General features: G+C 51.7%; 1 protein-coding gene across 1 annotated transcript in view; it reads left to right on the forward strand.

Moving 5' to 3' along the window:
• The window catches only part of Ky (kyphoscoliosis peptidase), a 38,420-nt gene extending 19,405 nt beyond the window's left edge, over window positions 1-19,015 (forward strand). Inside the window, exons 6-11 of the mRNA XM_005072024.4 lie at window positions 142-224; window positions 1,404-1,512; window positions 2,627-2,744; window positions 10,926-11,114; window positions 12,289-12,479; window positions 14,839-19,015. Coding sequence (XP_005072081.3) covers window positions 142-224; window positions 1,404-1,512; window positions 2,627-2,744; window positions 10,926-11,114; window positions 12,289-12,479; window positions 14,839-15,734 — 1,586 coding nt within the window. The 3' untranslated portion in view covers window positions 15,735-19,015. The remainder of the gene's footprint in view (window positions 1-141; window positions 225-1,403; window positions 1,513-2,626; window positions 2,745-10,925; window positions 11,115-12,288; window positions 12,480-14,838) is intronic.
• The last annotated feature ends 397 nt before the right edge of the window (window positions 19,016-19,412 follow it).

A 19,412-nucleotide genomic window follows, 5' to 3' on the forward strand; every position in this document is an offset into this window, starting at 1 on the left:
TCCAAAGGAACCCTTCTAGAAGGTACAGCTCTTGAACTAGGAAAGGTTAAACAGCCACAGATCTTCCGAGTGATCATAAGGCTTGGGCTCACAACCTTTCTCAGTGGGTTCCCTGCTGACCTGGTTTCCCTGTCTTTCCAGCTTACCCCTGGGACAGGTCCAGCTTGAAATCCATGCCCCTGGACCTGCAGCACTTTGAGAAACTTGATGCCTCTGCCTCACAGGTAGGAGAACTGGCCCCCTAGCTAAGGACCCCAAAGGTGACCTGGTCAGGATAACAAACCTACCTCCAGGCCCCTCTTGAACATGTCCTGCATAAGTCAGATGGCTGGTCTATGACTGTCCTTTCACAGCGTACATTTGTCACTTCCTTATGGCTGTGATCAGCTGACAAGAGTCAAGTTAATGGAGGAAGGATTTGCCTGGGCTCACAGCTTGAGGAGTTACAGTCCATCATGGCAGGGAGGGCATCGGCAGTGCAAGCATCAGAGGGCTAGACACATTGCAACCCCAGGCAGGAAGAAAACAGGCAGGAAATGGAACTGGCTATAAAACCTCAAGGTCTGCCTCTAGTGACCTACTTCCTCCAGCAAGCCTCTGCCTCCTAAAAGTTGAGACCTCCTAAAATAATAACACCATCTGGGGACCAAGTGTTTGGCTACATAAGCCTATGGAAGACATTTCACTTTAAACCACAGCAGTGTGAGTGAGGAACAGGAAGCCCAAGGCTTGTATTAAATACATAGGTGGTGTCTTGGTTACTTTTACATTGCTGTGATAAACACCATGACCAAATGCACCTTGGGGTGAAAGGGTTTGTTTCATCTTAAAACCTGTAGTCCATCATCCTGGGACATCGGGGCAGGAAGCCTAGAAGGAGGCCATGGAGAACACTGCTCACCTGCTTCTCCCCATAGCTTGCTCAGCCTGCTTTCTTGTAGAACCAGGAGCACCAGCCCAGAGGTGGTACTGCCCACAGAAAGCTGGGTCCTCCCACCTCAATCATCCGTTAAGAAAATGCACCACCAGCCTGTCCGCAGGCCCATCTGGTAGGGCTATTTTCTCAATCAAGTGTTCCCCTTCCCACATGATGCTAGCTTGTGTCAAGTTGACATAAAACTAGCCAGCATAGATGTGTTTTAGTAGATATTAACCATGACCACTGGCTGCCACAGCTACCCAGATGCCTACCTGGCTGGCCCCAGATGCACAGAGAAAGGCTGAGGTGGCTCTAGGGCCTGAGATTCAACTGGCTAGCCCTGTCCAACTCCCCCATGTCTGTGCTATTTACCCCCAGACAGCCTCTGGCCTCCTGGGCCCTGCCCCAGCTTCCTGCTATAAGTGGCAGTGTTAGACTCCCATGCTCCCCAGGTCCCAGTGCAGACTGCTCTTTCTGCTCACAGGTGACAGTCAAGAGTGGCCTGGACGAGCTGGTGAGTGACTTGATCCAGGAAGCCCACAGCGATCTGGAAAGGGTCCGAGCCATCTGGATCTGGATCTGCCACCACATAGGTACACCACCAGGGGGCAGCACTGGGAGCCCTGGATGCCTCTTCTCTCAGACTCTGGCTTCTGGTGCCCCATCATCAGTTGGAGGAATGAGTTAGGTCAAGAAGTGTTCCCTAGTGCCGGAAGTAATCAAAAACTAACCAAGGAAAGTAAAAGCCACCCTCTAGACCTAGTCCTTCACCCCAAAGCTGCCTTCCTTGGGTCCTAGATTCTTAGTGTGCCTGCTCTACAGAGATGAGATCCTAGGACAGGCCATCTCCAAGAAGGGTGGCCACAGGCTGAGGAGAGCACAGCTGTTTGAAGAGCAGTAACAACACCAGAAGGTCCTAAAACAGCGCCAGGAAGGGCAGTGCTCACCTCCCTGCCTCCCGGTGTCCTCGGCCACTGGCTTCCACCTACTCCAGGGGTTTTCAGAGCCATCTCGGGGACCTAGGCCTGAGCAGCTGTCTCCTGCTTTCCGTAGGACAGACTTGGGAATCTCACCAGGTCCTGGCAAGCCACAGAGGGTGCTATCAAGGGCCTGCTCCCCTTGCTGAGGCCTGCAAATGGGGAGATGGTGACCCAGCAGGTAGTGGGATGGACCCTTGGTCCTTTGCCATGAAGAACAGCCAGAGTTCCCTTCCACCATGATTCCCCCAGGCTCTTTTGTCTTCCAGGTAGAGCTTAGAAAATGTACTCACCTACACAAGGTCTGAACCTGAGAAAGGCTACCTCCTACCCTTACCATCAGCTTCCCCACCCCACCCCCACCCTGGACAAGATCTCATTATGTAGCCCTGACTAGCCTGAAACTCTCCATGTAGACCAGGCTAGCCTTGAACTCACAGAGCTCTGCCCATCTCTGCCTTCTGAATGTTAAGATTAAAGGTCTTCACCATGAAGCCCAGGTGGTTCTCCCTGCTTTGGCCCCAATCTCCCTTTTGTCACCTACACAAAAGGTGACAGGTCCATGTCTGGCTAGGCTGGGCTTCTGTTTGCATTCATGCCACTGTTTCCTCCTGAGTGCAGCTGAGGATGGAGGCCACGTTGTGGGCTCTGTGGCTTTCCCTTCCTCCCTGAGCCAGCCTCAGTCACCTGGGAGCTCTGCGTGCTCACAGCCCCTTCCTCTGTCCCCCAGAGTATGATGTTGAGGCCGCCCAGGAAAAGGACCGCCAAGCCTTCAAACCCACTGACATCCTAAGGACCCAGAAGACCAACTGTGATGGCTACGCTGGCCTCTTTGAAAGGATGTGCAGGTATGAAAGGCAGCCCATGATAGGCTGGAGTCCCTGGGGCTGTCACCCGACGATGTTCTCTTTCTTCTGAAGCCCTCTGTGCCTCTGCCCCCATACCAGGCCTGGAGCTTGAGTTTGCAAACTCTGCTTGGGAATCCAAGTGAGTCCTGAAAAGGTCAATTTCTCCCTTTTAACACCAGCGTAATTGACTTTGGACCATCTGCCGGGCTTCGCCATGCATTAACATAATGGCAGATGAATGCACAAAGATAATTTGGTTATAAAAGGCCCCTTTTCTGCCTGCTCCCTTCACTGTACAACTGAAGGTTAAAAGAGTGGCAAGCCTAAAGGCAAGAGGACAGTGACTGCTGATGCCACAGGGACTGTGACAGGCTGTCCTTTGGGGAGGGGGAGGGGCCTCCGCATGAGGATACCAAAAGTCTACCTGGAAAGGTCCATTGGTAGGAAAGCTTGGTAACCAGGTGGTGGTCCTCGGTGTCTTTGGGCCTATCCTCAGAGCTATGGACTGAGCATATGGTACATCTGCAGGCCTAAATGAGAGAATGGGCCACGCTACTTTCCAGTAACTTCTAGATATTCTCAAGGCTGGAGGAGCCATACTGATCCCTGTATCTCCCTACGATCTCTTTGCTGAAGTCTCCTGGGTTCCCCTAGGAAACAAGCAGTAAGCCCTGGGGTCACCGGAAATGAATGAATGGCTATCTGCTAACCTGTGTGTGTTACGCTAGGTTTCCATTTCATAGCTTTTTACTTCCGTTGATGCTGAGGAAACAAACCCAGGATCTTTCCCATGGAAAGCAAATAGTCTACCACTAACCTACGGCCCTCCTATGGTGTTTGAGACAGAGTCTGGCTATGTAGCTCAGGCTGGCTTTGAACTCACCTCGTGGCTCAGGCTGACTTAAGTGATGGGATTATAGGTATACAGCAACTGTTCTGATAATAACTTTAAAAAACTACTATATTTATTCATGTCTCTATCTCAGGGGAGGGGCAAATACACATCATAGGATTCATGTGAAGATCAGAGGAATTCTCTCCTTGTAACGTGGGGTATTGAACTCTGGTCATTGGGCTTGGTGGCAAGTGCTTTTACTCTCTGAGCCATCTTGTCAGCCCACTAATAACTTTGTTTTAAAAAAATTGCTCACTATACATAATCTACAAAATTGTACAAAACAAGGAAGACTTAGCAGCCCTGAATCCCCGAAGTGGTCATCACAAACGTCCTTGTCCTGTCCCAGACTTGCTCTTAGCACAGTTATTCTCTGTGCTCCTTTCCTCCCTTTCTGCCTTTGTGAACACCCAGCTCCAAATCGTGTGCACAGTAGGCCCTCAATAGGCATTTACAGAGTGACAAGAAGTGGCAGGATATGCCTAGCAAATTATGTTTTCTTTTAAATAACAGAACACCACCAGTATGTTTTCAGTGTCTGCCTGGCACGTTTTAGAATATGGTTGCATTCATAGGAGTTTGTAGGTTTTAGAACACTTGGGTTTCGTTTTTAATTTATTCATTCTTTCACAATTCCATACATATATGATATGCTTTGATCAGACCTCCCATGGTCCCCTCTTGTCCTCCTCCCTCTCCCTCAAATTGAACCCCTTCTTCCCAACAGGCCCCCTCCTACTTTCCCATCTTTGGGGACCACTGTATTTAATTAACGGTTGTCTGCACAAGTGGGAGTTACTTAGTTAAACAAGGGCAATTTACCACTGAAAAATAGGACTCTCCCTCCCCCGGCAACCAGTAACTACCTACAGCTTCACAGAAGGGGCTGAGGCCTCGTGAGCCCCTCCTGCATCCCTGATGGAATGCCATGGACCTGTCCCAGCAGGGCTGGGGTAGCTTCAGCTGCTCTGTGTCCTGACAAGCACTCCCTTGCCTCACCTAAGCCTCCTAGCTTACTGTAGAAGTGCCACTGGACTCCCATCCGGGTCTCCAGGCCTCCGTGCCCTCATCTGTGCGGCAACAGGACTGTTGGGGAGGCGGAACCTGCTATTTGGAGACATTGCTCAAATGAATTTTTGGGGTTTTTTTGTTTTTTTTAACTTGCCCCGACTTTCGTAAGTATAGTAGCATTTTTGTGGAACTTTCCTCCAGACTCTGCCAGCCCACCCACATAGATTCAGAAAACTGACGCTTGCCTTGATTGAAACTGTCAGCTCTCTGACCTAGTCCAGATGCTTAACAATGGTCACATCCTGCCCTGCAGCTGATCATTAAAATACACCCCAACATTTTACATCAGTTACAGACTCAGCTGAGCAGTGACCATGCACAAAATCCCTGGCACTGTGGGGATACTTAACAATGGCTCCCAGTTCTGTGAATTCCCTTAACTGTTGCCATAAAGATCGGGAACCCATTCATGCATGGCTTCCCTAAACCCCTTTGCCCCTGAAATACCTGCCAAACATTTGGCAAATTCATTAGCTGGTTCCTTAATAACTGTAGACATGCAATCCACACTTTGTCGGCTGGGCTGTCAGGGTGGCCCTAATCTTAGAGAGAGTTGTACTCGGAGGCCAGCCTGCTTCCTGCCCAATCATCTGCCTCCTCGCAAGGCCTCGTTAAAGACTGATTTAATAAAGTGCTTTGGTAAGGACCTAGATATTCCCAGGCATTAATCGTTTCCCCCTCGTCTTTCCTGAGTTGCCAGTGTGACATGTTTTGTTAGTCCTGTCCCTCGCCTATGTGGCTGTTGGTCCTGTTTCCTTCTGACTTTTCTATCACTGAGTATTAAGTCTCTCTTTATCCTCCATTGCCCACAGCCTTAATTGATTCTGCCGAATCTTCTTGCAGGGGGCAAGGTTAATTCCCCAGGCTCCTGCCACAGAGTCAGCCTGCAGTAAATTTCCCCCTCTGCAATCACAGCCCTAGCACCACAACTAGCAGATTTTCCAGAGGTTTGAGATAACCAGGAGTTTATTGCCAGTATGAGGCTTTGACACAGAGCAGGCTGGTTGTCACCAATCATATGTCAGCTGCATTTCCACCCATCCATCTTCTAGTGTCACAGGGAGCAAGGACAGAGGCATGCCTGCTTAGAGGCTGCTGCTGGTCAATATGACCGTAGGGGTCGTCCGAGCCTCTTGGGAAATGTGGATCTCTGGAAGCTGGGTAGTCTTTTTTCCTCTTTTCCATCAGTGTCGGAGACTGACCCCAGAGTCCTGTGCATACTAACTGGTTCCGAGAACTCTGTCACTGAACTGCATCTCCAGTCTTCCATTCAGTTTTTACTTGGAGACAGCTCTGAGTCACCCAGTCTGACCTTCACTCTGTAACTCAGGCAGTTTTCCTACCTCAGTCTCCTAAGTAACTAGGACTAAAGGCCTGCACCCCCAGGCCTGGTTTGAACAATTTAATTATTGCCAGCTCTAGCTTTGTCACATAAGACCTCTGAAAGGGACATTGAAAACTCCCCTTCCTATGGACACACTGATGGAGGCCGAGAACCTGGATTCTATTACTACGGCAAATTATCTTTTAGTTTGCTGCGTACCACCAAAAGCCTTACAGATTAAAACAGAATCTTGGTCTGCAAAGGTCCTGGTGTGACTGAAAAGCTCTCAGACTCGGCCTCAGGGTTGTTGTGCCCCAGGTTCACCTTAGCCATTAGCTGGCTGTGTGTCCCCAAGTCCGGCAGCATCTTTCTCTGAACCACTGTTAGACAGGAAATCCGAGATCGTATCTCACGAAGCCAGAGGTGGATAGATGTGTAGCAAGAATAGAGACATGTAAGCTCATACGAAATCAAGTACACACGTTGTGAGAGATGTCATCACATATGCTCTTCCGCAGTATAGAAATCTCACTTTTCCACAAGACGATGAAGAAAATGCATGTGCCATTCGCCATGGTCAGAAGCTTCTGTGTGCAGAGTGTCCCTGCCTGCCCAGCCCTTCACCCACACTGCCAGTAAGGCCTGGCCATTCACAGGCTATAGCTGCATCACACAGTTCCTGTGGCAGGCCTGGGTCATGTCTGTATCAAGCGACCATTGTGGTCTTGGCCCATCACCTCTTCAGTCAGTATCCAGGGACACACACCCAGCGAGATGGTATGCTCAAATCTTTGGTGAGTGATGAGGAAATGCATTCGTGGAAGCTAAGGCAGCTGCAGAAGCCAGCTAGGGTCACCAGGTAATGCTGGCTCCCATTTGCCTGCACCCCTGGCCAGTGCATATTCATCAGGCCCTGGTAGATGGCCAGGTGTGCTTCTGGAACCTCCCAGCAATGGTTGGCTCCCTGGGCCCTGATGCTGACTGGGACTGGCCTACAGCTTTCTCCTGATATTCTGGGTGTCTCTGGAGACTGGCTCATGAGTCCTGCATGCAAGCTGGCTTTGCAACTTCAGACGCACATGTTCCCTGTGCTGGTGCATTGACACTGGTACTGGTAGGACTGTCAAAAGGAAAAGGTTCTACAACCTGAGACAGCTGATTAGATGGCCCTGGACCACGTTTGGTGCTGGCTAGTTAAGCTATTCAGCAGGTGGAAGCGTTCCTCACCCTCGATGGCTTCTTCAACAACTCTCCCAGCTCCTGCCCCAGAGTTCCCAGGGCTTTGCTTTCCATCTGGGGTCTTAGTGGCAGTTCCCAGAGCACTTCCAGACATCTGCTGAGTCTTATCTTTCCCAGGTTTGTGCTGTGTCATGTTGTGCCGTGCCCCGGTACCTACTCCTGTGCTCGGCACACCATTTATACAGTCAGTGGTCTCTCAGTGGCATGACAGGGTCACGGATCATGATCTGACCAGCAACCAGAGAGGCTGGATGCAAAACTACTAGTTCTACAATCATTGCTTTACACATAGGAGTTACTTTGCTTCATATAAAAGCTATGGATTGTTGACAACACTTTACATTGTGACTTCTGTCCAATTCATCTTGCACACGGCTGCCGGGTAATAAAACATGCCCATGCCATACTCCAGCAATGCATAAACTGACAGCTGAGTTCATTTTTCATCTTAGTTCTGCCACAGGCATTCCCCACGGCCCTTCCTCCCTCTCCTCGGCCTGTCAGAGGAGAATTGCCCCCGGAGATCACTTAATGCCAACCGTTCTCTTCGCCCATAATGAGCCTAGTGGGTCACTGCAGGTGACTGTTAGAGGTAGGAATAGAGTCCTTATTTCCTGGCTGCACCCTGTGGCCACCCACACCAGCTTGGAGCAATATGGGTACGTGTCACTGTTGTCCTTTCTTCCTCCTGGGCTGGGCAAGGCCTTTCCTGCTACTCCTCACTTGCTTCTTCAGATCTTCCTTCCTCTTCTTCTCTTGGTGGAAGATTATTCCCCAGCACACTCTTTAAAACAGGCTTCTCCCAGGAGGAGGTCCAGACTGCCTTACATGGATGTCCAGTTTATTCCAGCACCCAGAGATAGTGTAGCTACTATGTGCTCCTCCTGCCTGCCTGCCTGCCTGCCTGGATCCTGGTGCTCTGAGCAGAGATCACAAGCACCATCGAACAGTCCAAAGCCCAGCAGTTCCTCTCACCACTTGCCCTCACTGTGAAATTGGCCATTTCAAACACAATGGTTCTCAGGGCTTCCCTTTGCCCTCCACAGCAGACTAAAACTTACATACACAACATTCTGAGAAACAGTGGGAGACAATTCACTGAAGGATATAACGTAAGTTGTGGGTATAGAGTTTCCCAATTCTAGAAGTGAACAGAATCATTATTTTCAAATGTTGCTATGCTCCCCTTCCCCGCTTTTGTACAGTACTAAAGATTCAATCTTGGCCCCCATGCACGCAAGACAAGCACTCTGCCCTTCAGCTTCAGCCCCCCCCCCAGAAAAATTAAGATGCAGAGGAATTTAAAGAAATAAAACCACCCATAATTCCATTACCAAGAGATCAAGGCTCTCTCCCACCCTTCTCCATGCATACACACATTTCACTCAGAGAGATTGTCTGCGGTGGCTTCCTGCCCTGGGAACCTTCTGTTCTGGGACTCGTTTTGGACATCACCAGCAGAAAATCCTGCCATCGGGGTCTAGCTACTCTTGGTGTCTGTCAACAGGTTGCTCCCAAGTGCTCCTGAAGTATTTTTCACAGGACCCAGCTGCTACAATCTCATGAGATTACCTGGGAAGCCCTGGGGGCCTGAACCCTTTTTGACACCATGAGCAGAAGGACGGGAGCTACCAAGTGTCATCCCCTTAGGAGTCTCAGTGTGAGTGGTCTCAGCAAGGCTAAAGCAGATGTGGTTACATGCCGTCTCTATCTACGTGTGAAGCAATGTGTGAATGAGAATCTCTTCATTTTCATGATAACGCACTTGCCCCAGTGACGCAACAAATGATGTGTTCGTTTTCAACAGTCACTATGGCATTCTTTTGAATACTAGCTGAGTCTTCATCTTCGTGGGGAAACCTCTCCCTATCCTCACAGCAAATGCACGATCATCTTAACAGTACTTTGATGGCCCGTTGTTTAAAGTGACAGGGGGATTCAGACCTGACTCAGGCTGAACAGGCCCTGCTACCTGAAACCCGGCATCAGAGAGAGGCTCAGGGTCAGCACTGTGTGGAGGATGCGGCAGTTGTTGAGACAAAAGAGTTCCACTGAGGAGTCACTTCGGACATCCAGGACTCCGTAGGCTTGTGTATTTACTATACCGGTTCTGCAAGTGGCAGGAGGGAATGCAAGGAAAGTGTTGGGGCAATGAAACCTTTCCCAATTCACAGAGGAAACACCAGGGCATCGGCAGCACTGGGGCCAGCAGCTTCACGTGGGTCAGACTGGCACTGCTCATTCTTCTATAGCCATGTTGGGGGAGGAGCTGGTAAAGAGGAGGGCCAGCAGGTGTTGGGGAGGCAGGGCCTTCAGGGGCCTTGCTGATTCAGCCTTGGAGTGTTGGCTACAGCCCAGACCTGATTTACGTCCCCAAAAGTGACTGGCACCCATCTCCCACAGTCCAAGTTCCCCAAAAGTTGTGCCTACTTTGCTGTTAACAATAGGAATACCAGGGCTGGGCGGTGGTGGCGCACGCCTTTAATCCCAGCACTTGGGAGGCAGAGGCAGGCAGATCTCTGTGAGTTCGAGGCCGGGCTGGACCGATAGCCTCCGAAACAATACAGAGAAACCCTGTCTCGTAAAAAAAAAAAAAAATAGGAATACCCTGTCAAAAGGACCCCAAAGCTAGGGTCAGTCAGTCAATGTTTCCACAGGACAGATGAAGACTTCAAAATGGTGACCGTCTTAGTTAGGGTCACTATTGCTGTGATGAAACACCATGACCAAAGCAGCTTGGGGAGGAAAGGTTTATTCAACTCAGTCTTCCACATCACAGTTCATCATCAGAGGAAGTCAGGACAGGAACTCACGCAGGGCAGGAACCTGGAGGCTATAGTTGATGCAGAGCCACAGAGGGGTGCTGCTTACTGACTTGCTCTTTATGGCTTGCTCAGCCTGCTTTCTGATAGAACCCAGGACCTCCAGCCCAGGGATGGCACCACCACATCAGTCTGGGCCCTCCCCCATCAATCACTAATTAAGAAAATGCCCAACAGGCTTGCCTACAGCCCAATCTTATGGAGGCATTTTTTCAACTGAGGCTCGCTCCTCTGATGACTCTAGCTTGTGTCAAGTTGACATAAAGCTAGTCAGTACAGCGGCCCAGGCAGTCATCGGTGAACGACATAAATGCATGGTGCTTTCTGTTCCCTGTTCATAAAAGCCAAAACTGATGGCCAGGTATCCTGGCAGTCGGCCCATTCTGTTTGTTCAGTTATGGATACACCAGTCTGCCCACCCTTCCAGTCCCCATGCAGATATGCTTGGGTGAGCATAGGCAGGTGACCCATCTCAGCTACCCTCTGTCTCCTACCACCAGCACCCTCCCTCCCAAGGCGTCCTGGATTTCCCAGCCTCTGCAAACAGCTCTTTCATGTTGGTTTTCTTCCAAGAACATCTCAGTTTCCCTGTTCCCTGTGTTCTTGAGGCTGCCCTTTCTCTTGTCCTCATTTTTCCTCCTGAGGAGCTGTGCATCGGATCCTGTCAAGCAGGCCCTGGGGAGACTTCAGAAGTGAGCTGAAGTGTCTCAGGGGAGTACCAAGCAACAGGGCTACAGCCAGCCTTCACAGGCAGGGCCTGCTAGCACTATGGCCTCCTGTCCCCACTCCCAGCACTCAAGCCCCTTCTCAGACCCATGTCCCACCCCCAGGATTGCTGGTGTGCAGTGTGTCACCGTGCCTGGATACTCCAAGGGCTTTGGCTACCAGACTGGGCAAAGCTTTTCTGGAGAGTTCGACCATGCCTGGAATGCTGTGTACCTTGAGGGCCATTGGCACCTGCTGGATAGCACTTGGGGCAGTGGCCTGGTGGACACTACCACCTCCAAATTTACCTTTCTGTAAGTACGAGACTTACCTTTGCCAAGTGTCTGGTCTGTGTGTGGGGGGTGGGGGGGGGGCACAGGCTGAAGGAGGGAGGCGTCTGGGGGGGAGGGAAGGGCCAAGTGGGAGAGGATGGTTAGACAGCCTTACCTAGCTATGGTCACCTTCCCCAAAGCTGGCTCTAGATCACCTGTGAGGAGCCAGAGTTTCTTGTCACCTCACCCTTCCATGAGTACATCCCTCATTAGATTCCCCATGGCCCCTCCCAGCTAAACCCAGGAGCCCCTCAGGTTTGCCCCAGACCATAGGTGAGGCAGGGTGGGGCTAAGGAGATGCTTCATCTCCTCCTCCCACTTCCTGTTCTCGGAAGAGGAAGAAGGAAGAAGGATGTGGTTGGCAGAGAGGAGAGCTGCAGGTGGGACTGAGCCGCCCTGGGCCCCCGTGGTACAGGCTGGACTATGACCATCCTTCAAGGCTTGACGTAAGCTACAGCCAAACATGACTTGTCCCTCGGCAGCCTTGGTCCCCTTTATTCAGGAAACTGCCTGTCCTCTTTGATGTTTGCAAGGGAGACCCTGGCACCCCGACACCCACTCTGTACACATGGGTTACTCTCAACAGTGTCCTCACTAGGTAGAGCAAAGCCTCCTCAAGCCCAGGCTGGGCCTCTCTTTTCTTCCCTCTGTCTCTGCCTCTGACCAGTCCCAAGGAGCCACAGAATCCCCCCGCAGCCCCCCAGGATGAGGGACAAGAAGGGTCTAGAAGAACTAGAGCACCTTGGCTCCCAGCTCCCATGCCTCACTGCCCACACCTGCTCTAAGGGTCACGCTTTTCCTCCTTTCAAATTTCTTTCGAGCATTAAACACAGAGGGAGCCATCTTTTCTACCCCACCCTACCCCTAGCATCCTAAAGCTCTGAGAGCAGGCCACAGGTTCATGCTGTGGCCTTGTCTCATAAGGAGCCTCGGATCCTGCGTGGCCTCAGGGTCTGGATACCGCTATTGAACCTCCAGTGCCCACGTTAGGACCACAAATGGTATGGCTTCCATACTGCTGTCAGCAATACCCTCCAGTGGTTGGCTCAACTAAACACAGGCGTCCCAAGCTCCCCTGTGAGGTGCCCAGATGTGGGTGAAGGTGGTCAGGTCCACTGCTACACATGGTTCCTAACCAGGTCTTTCTCCACTCCAGCTACAACGAATTCTACTTCCTCACCCACCCTGCCCTGTTCATCGAGGACCACTTCCCAGACAACAAAAACTGGCAACTGCTGAAGCCCCCTCAGTCTCTGAGGCAGTTTGAGAACAACATGTACCACAAGAGTGAATTCTACAACAAGGGCATGCTGAGTGCCCACCCAGAGACATCCATGATCCGAACAGGTAAGGAGAGGGAGGCCCGCAGGCAGGGCACCAGTAGTGACCACAGCCACTCCCTAGAGTGAACCAAGGAAAGCAGACCCCCAAGCTTAGCATCTCCCACGGCTGGCCTGAACTGACATCTGTCATCCCCAGACACACCATGGGGACCATGGCAGGTGGATGCTGGCACACTCTGAAATGCAAGACCTCATCCCAGAATCAAAGGGTTCTCCCTGAAGGACGGTTTCCCATGATTCTTTGAGAATCCAGAACCCGGTGCTGAGCTTGGCACACAGCAGAACTCGGGAAGGCCCACGTCCACATTCTCATCAGAGCCCTACCCTACCTGCCAGCACCGGCTCTGCCATCCGGGGGCCTCCATGCATCCCAGACATGAGCTCCTAGAGGCAACCGACTTGGGTGGCCTGAGGGATGATGGCGTTGACCCCAGCCTACACTGTGAGGTGATGGAGTAAGGGGACAGGGCAAGGGGTGCAGCCCGGGAGCAGGTACCTCTTGACCTGGATATAGAGCTCCCGCCGCCTCTGGCAAGTAACAGCCATGTGGTAGCTCCAGCTGCCGAAGCAATGGCAAACGGCTGCTCACTTTGAATCTCATTTCCTGCACCTGAGGCTGCTAGAGGTCTGAGGTCTCTATTGTGAGACATTAAACCACAAGAAAGACTCAAGGAGACCGCAACAGCGTGGTAGTCGTGTCGCTGAGCTGAGTTTGCCTTTTTGGGAGGCAGAGAAATGTAAACACCAGATTTCTTAATTTATACTAATCTAAACGCAATTTCATATTCATGCTGCATATTGAAAGAATATTTCTTGGTGGATGTGAGTTGCCTTAAGAACAGAGATGGGAGAGAAGCAAGAGACGGAAGCTGGGGTGGGGAGCGAAAAGGAAGGGAAGGAGGAGAGCCTCAAATGGGGGCCAGCAGGGGGGAGGAAGAAGCAGGGAGGGTAGAGGGGTGCCAGACATGGTCCTCCAGAAGCCTTTGGGGTCCCCAGTACTCCCCTCGCCTCCCAGATGTTCAGCGTACTTCTGCCAAGGCTTCTCTGGGACAGGCACCAAGCTCCTCCCAAAGAGTCCACAGCCCAGGCAAAGGCAGAGGATGGAAAAGTGCTCCCATGATTCATCTGAAGATGGTGGGCTCTCTGGAAGGGTCCCCCAGCCCCCTGCCAGCATGTCCAGCATGTCCAGCTCACCTGAGGGCTGGAGCAGGCTCTGTGCGGCCAGGTCTTTAGGGTGGGTCCTCAGCAAGTCTGGAGTGGAGGATTAACAGTGAACACGAACCAGACAGCCTTCTCTTTGCCAGCCTCCATCCATGAACAGGCTTGGAGAAGCTGCTGGGGCACTGGATAGGGTGTCCAGCCTCTAACAGAAGGTAAGGCCAGGCTCTCAGAGCAGCCACTGTCCTGGGGAGCCAGGGAAGCCCGGACAGAAAAAGCCCTTGTGGGCTGCAAAAGCCAGGAGAAAATCAATGACCTAAATAAAGGACTACAAAAGTGCAGGTCCGGGTGGGGCTGCAGAGAGAGTCGATGGACGGATGCACCGACCTGCCAAAGCCCAATCCAGAAACACAGCTACGGCACTCCTATGTGAGAAGCGAGCATGGGGAGGGGAGAACAGGAAACACCCTTTAACACTCCTGCACACGGCTCCCCGGAGCGAAGCCCTTCCAACTGGTAAGGTAATGTGTTCATGTGACAGCCGTTGGCACTATAGAGATCACTCCTGGGAGAGACATGAAGGCAATGCGTGAGAGTTGCAGGGCTGGGGAGACAGCTCGGTGTTTAAGAGAGCTTGGTGCTCTTCCACAGGACCTGAGCTCTGTCCACGGCACCCGCATTCTGTAGTCAGCTCAGTCACTTGTAACCCCAGCTCCAGAGGATCCAGCGCCCTCTCCTGGCCTCCGCGGGTACCTACACACATGCCGCATTCCCGCAAGGACATGCGCATAAAAGTCAATCTTTTTAAAAAAAGAGGGATAGTTGGAGGAGATGGCACCTCTCTGCCCTCTGAGCCCTTTCCCTGCTCTGGAATTGGGTGGTATACCCAGACAGGTTTCCCCTGGTGTAAACCAAATGGGCTAATGAAAGAAAGGAGCACACACACATGGCCCGAGCAGGGTTTTTCTAGAGCTCCCCTCCCCTCTCCCCGCCCCAGGTATCAGCTCTTCCAAAAACATTCACCTAAACGAAACAGAAGAATAGCACCTCCAGTGACATCACATTGGTAAACTCAAGCCTGTTAGAGACATTTACGCCAAAGACGTGGACACACACTGTGACACCTTCCCCCCTAGATCTAGTTGTTAAGCATTCACCAGCACACACTGGACCCATGTCCTCTGACCCAGACTTCCTCTCCACAGTGAATGGGAAAGCCACGGTCACCATCCAGAGCTGTGCCCCAACGCTGTTCATGTTCATGCTCAATGGCAAGCAGGAGCATGGGCTACTGAGCCTCAGGAAGGACGGGATGAAGCTGGAGGTGTACCCTCCAACCATGGGCACCCACAAGCTGCAGATCTTTGCCAAAGGCAACTCGGAAATCTACAGTTCGGTGCTTGAGTACACGCTCAAGTGCAACTACGTGGACCTCTCTGTCCGACTGCCCGCTGAGCTTCACCAACCCGTGGGCCCCAGCTGGTTCTCAGAGCAGATGGGAATCACGAAGCCCTCCCACCCTGACCCCATCATCCACACCAGTGATGGCCGCTGCTCCATCAGCTTTGGCGTAGAGGAGGGCATCAGCGTCCTGGCATCCCTCCATGGAGACGACGGCCCCATCACGGAGGAGACGCAGCGGCGCTACATCTTCCAGTTGAACCGCGAGAAGAGGACAGAGCTGAAAGTCCAGCTGCCCCACGCTGGCAAGTTTGCCCTTAAAATCTTCGTGAAGAAGAGGCAAGAACAAGGCAACTTCGTCTTTGTCTTCAACTACCTCCTGTGCTGCGCCAACACCAAGGTGAACTGGCCTATGTTCCCCGAGAGCTTTGGCAACTGGGGGCAGGGCAACGAGCTGCTGGAGCCTCTCTCGGGGGTGCTCCCCGCCAACCGCAACATACCCTTCAAACTGAAGCTGCACGGCATCGCGAAAGCCCTCGTGAAAGGGCAGGACACGTGGCCCCTGACCCTCAACCCCGAGGGGTACTGGGAGGGCAGCTGCAACACGGCTGGCTGTCAAGAAGTCTACGTCATGGTGCTGGAGAATGCTAACCACAACTTCTACTCCTACATCCTGAAATACAAAGTGAATGACCAGTGAGGGGCGGCAAACCCACAGCCTCCGAGGGCTAAGGCCCGCCCCGCCCAGGGAGGGCCCAGGCCAAGTGCAGAGAGCCTGGGACGCCACTAATCTGCATGAAATCACTTCTAGGCCTCTGCCTCGATCTCCCTGCTCTGCCACAGGCATTGAGGAGTTTGTATTGCTGATGGCTTCACTCAGTGTGGTTGTGGACGAAGGGACAGAGGCAAAGGCCCTTTAGAAGGAAAAGGTGCTATGAAAATCCGAGGTATTGTGAAGTGTATCCCACGCCGGTGCCTGCTCCTGTGTTAGTACCGTGTTGTAGAGTTGGGTGGGAAAGCAGAGTTGTTGCCCGTGCTGAAAGCTTTCCACACAATGCCTAGAGAATGATGCTTGAGGCTGAATCTCTCAGAGAGAACACTGTTTTTCCACTCCTTCCGGCCCCGGGGAAAGTTGGGCCCGCCCATCTTCCATATCCCCGGCGCCTCCTAGGTAGCCACTTCATGCTCTACAAGAGCTTGAGGAAGGGAGATGGAGGAAGGAGGCCAGCTGACCGTCAGCCATCTAGAGGCTGTTCTCTCCCAACCCCTGTGAGTCTCTGGGATGCGACCAGGGCAGAGAACAGCCGTGTGCACACAGGATGTCCTGGGTGGGGACCCAGGATGGAGTGGTGTCTTTGGAAGTCTCGCAACCCGAACTCAAGTGAAGAGCCCCCGATTCCGTGTACCTACCAGAGTTCAGCCCAGGGCCTGGGGATGCCTTCGCAGTCTGAGCCCAGGTCCATCGCCAGCTTTCCACAGGGGCGTCAATGTCTACACGACCAGTCAGGAGCCTGGCTGATGACCATGAACTGAGACCCGAGTCCTGGGCAGGCAGATGAGTCCCAGAGAAACAGCAGCAGAACCAGGGGCAGTATCTGATAATGCTGCTTCCAGGACCTTACAAGAAAAAAATAAAAACAGGCTGACGGGACCACCACGTGCCCCTGGTGGGAATGCCTGTGCCTGTCTCTGAGAAAAAGCCCTATCATAGCCATTTTCCCTCCTGTCTTTCTCTGAGATGACAACCTCTGCCCTGAGCTCAGCCTTCTGTTGGGAACAGTTGAGGGCCTCTTCTTGCTCGGGCCTGTCCTAAAAAGCCTCAGCTGCCTAGCTGGCCCTCAGCAACACCTGAGGCTGGTGTTTCCATGGCAACGGCTGAGGGAAAGGCAGGCAGCAAGCAGGGAAGGCCTGAGAGAGGACACAACAATACCGTCCCAGTGCATGGAAAAACGCCAACGTGGTCCCCACCAAACTTCTGGGTCCGAGGAGTCTGCTCGCTCTGCCTGTCTCAGAGCTCCAGCCCTCACTTCTGGGAGTCACCCCAAATGTCCTCAGGCTCAGATGCAGCCAGAGCCCGCCTGGAATACTCATAGCCTCCTTCTCTGCATGGCCCGGTGTTGGATTCTGGGTTAACACGAAAGACTCCGCCATAGCCATCCAGACCTCTGGGCGGGTGGTCTGCCAGGTGGGGCCTATTCGAAGATCCAGAATTCTAGAACTTCAGTCCCTCATCCCCTTTCAGCCCCTGCCCCACAGGTCCCCGGCTGCCACCCTCCACCAGGCTGGGTGGCCTCACTTGTGATTAGCATGGCTGCTGGGGGGCTGAGCTGCCTTGGCTTGTGTCCCGGGTCCTCTGGCAGTCTTTACCTGTCAGCATCTTGTCTCTCACTCCAGGAAAACACGCAAAAGCCAGGGAGGCATCCCCACTACACGGTGGAGTGCAAACGGTGGAGTTACACGGTGGAGTGCAAACGGTGGAGTTTGCACCGCCTGGAAACAGCCTTTCCTCGCCCCTTTTATTTTATGAGCAGAAAGAAGTGTGCTGTTTTAACAAAATAGTAAGTGCTAGGATTCCTGCCACACACTAGACACAGCCCTCACTGCCGCTGCTAGCCCTGCAGAAGACGATACCCATGTTTTTCAAAACAGCATAATTAATCCACTGGGGAACTTAGAGAGGATTTTACCCCCGCAAAACAGGAGCTGTCCTCAGCACCAGAGACCCAGGCCGGCCTCTCCCAGCCCTCGTGAGTCATCTGCACGCCCCTCCCTCCTCATTTAACCAGGCAGCCCCTTTGTCAAGGCAGCTGTAGGAACACGCAGAAAAAACGCCTGCATTTCTTTCCACTGAAGTAAAGATACATGAAACTAAATCCAATCTTCATGAATTTTTACACGCATGCTGCTCAGGCTGGAAATTTGGAGGTTGCGTTTTTGAAGGCTTTTTATTCAAAACCCCCTCTTTGTCTCCCCGTCCGCGAGTCCGGGGGGCCGAGCGAATGGCACGAGCGCCCCCTGGTGGTCTATATGCGAAGTTGCCACCGCTGCAAACCCCCAACTGGATCTATGATTGTTTAAAATCACTAGATGCTTCCTAGGCCCTCTTGGATACGCCGAGGTCAGCGTTGCCATGCAGACTGTGAGAACAGCCTGGGGAGACTTCCTGGCTGGTGTGGTGAGAAAATACAGAATGTGATACGAATTCAGAGTGTTTTGCCCAGAAATCTTTTCCTGAGACAGAAACCCTGGACACAAGCTTGCCTGGCCAAGGTCTCTTTTATCACGCTCATTGCTGTACCAATGACAGGCTGAAACTGATCAAACCCAGCATTTTGCCAGGCAAACCCCAGGATGGGTGCCAGGGTGCAGAAGGGTTGGGCGTGGTGGGGTAAAGGGGTGCAATTAACCTCTTTTCAGATTGCTTCAGAAGTGCCTCCAGCTCAGCTGGACTGCTCGCCGTCTGATTGTGAATATTCTGAGTTCTCCGTATGTCTCATTGTCCCACCAGGATGGACTTCTTAAGGCCCGCTGAGATTAAAGAGACCGTAAATAGATTAACTGAAGCATGAAGGATTTGAGCTAGATATAAAGAGCCATTTCCTGTAGTGAAGCAGGAGGGGCACGTTGCCAATAAAGTCTGCAAAATTCTCAAAGGACCTGAAAAGGAGAAAAGTTTCCCCGGTGTTCTGGAGCTTTCTTACTGAAGTGGTTGGGTTGTCTCTTCACTAGTTCTTGAGTCACACTGGCTGGCCACAGTAAACGTGGGGTTTTATGGTGTGACCACATGACTTAGGAGTGTCAGATTTCTAAGGCACGTACTTTATCTGAGGTCTGTCATTTCTTTTCATTTGGAGTAAGTATCGAAAGCTGCAGAGGTGACTGTTTCTTCTAACGTGTGCGCTGAACTGTGTGTTGAAGATGCTCTCCTCATATTGTTGCTGGGGTTGTTTTTCAATAAAATTTATATTCATTTTTATCCAACAATGTAATTATCGATCCATCCTTATCGCTGCTCTCACAAGGAGGAAAGAAAAAAAGCAAGAAAAAGACACTTTCATGTTCAAAGAATGCTTTTAAAAAAGAAATCAATGTCCCTGCCATTTGAACGTGACGGCGAGATGCAAATGGGATGTTAGGCAAATAGCTATTCCACATTAAAGAAAACATAATTAGGTCAGCCCCAGCCCTCTGCGGCCCACGTGCCTTTGAAGAATCTAAAGCCGTGTTTCTTTCATTGAATCTTGTTTAACTTGAACATCTTAAAGTCAGTCCAAATTTCTTTTTATAGTGGGAGAAGAAAAATGTGCCAAAAATTTGCCTGTCAACCTACTTTTTGGCTTTTGAATATATAATATATTTCCTGATATTCATATACATA

This window comes from Mesocricetus auratus, unplaced genomic scaffold (assembly GCF_017639785.1).
Source record: "Mesocricetus auratus isolate SY011 unplaced genomic scaffold, BCM_Maur_2.0 Super-Scaffold_100691, whole genome shotgun sequence".
NCBI classification, from domain to species: domain Eukaryota; kingdom Metazoa; phylum Chordata; class Mammalia; order Rodentia; family Cricetidae; genus Mesocricetus; species Mesocricetus auratus.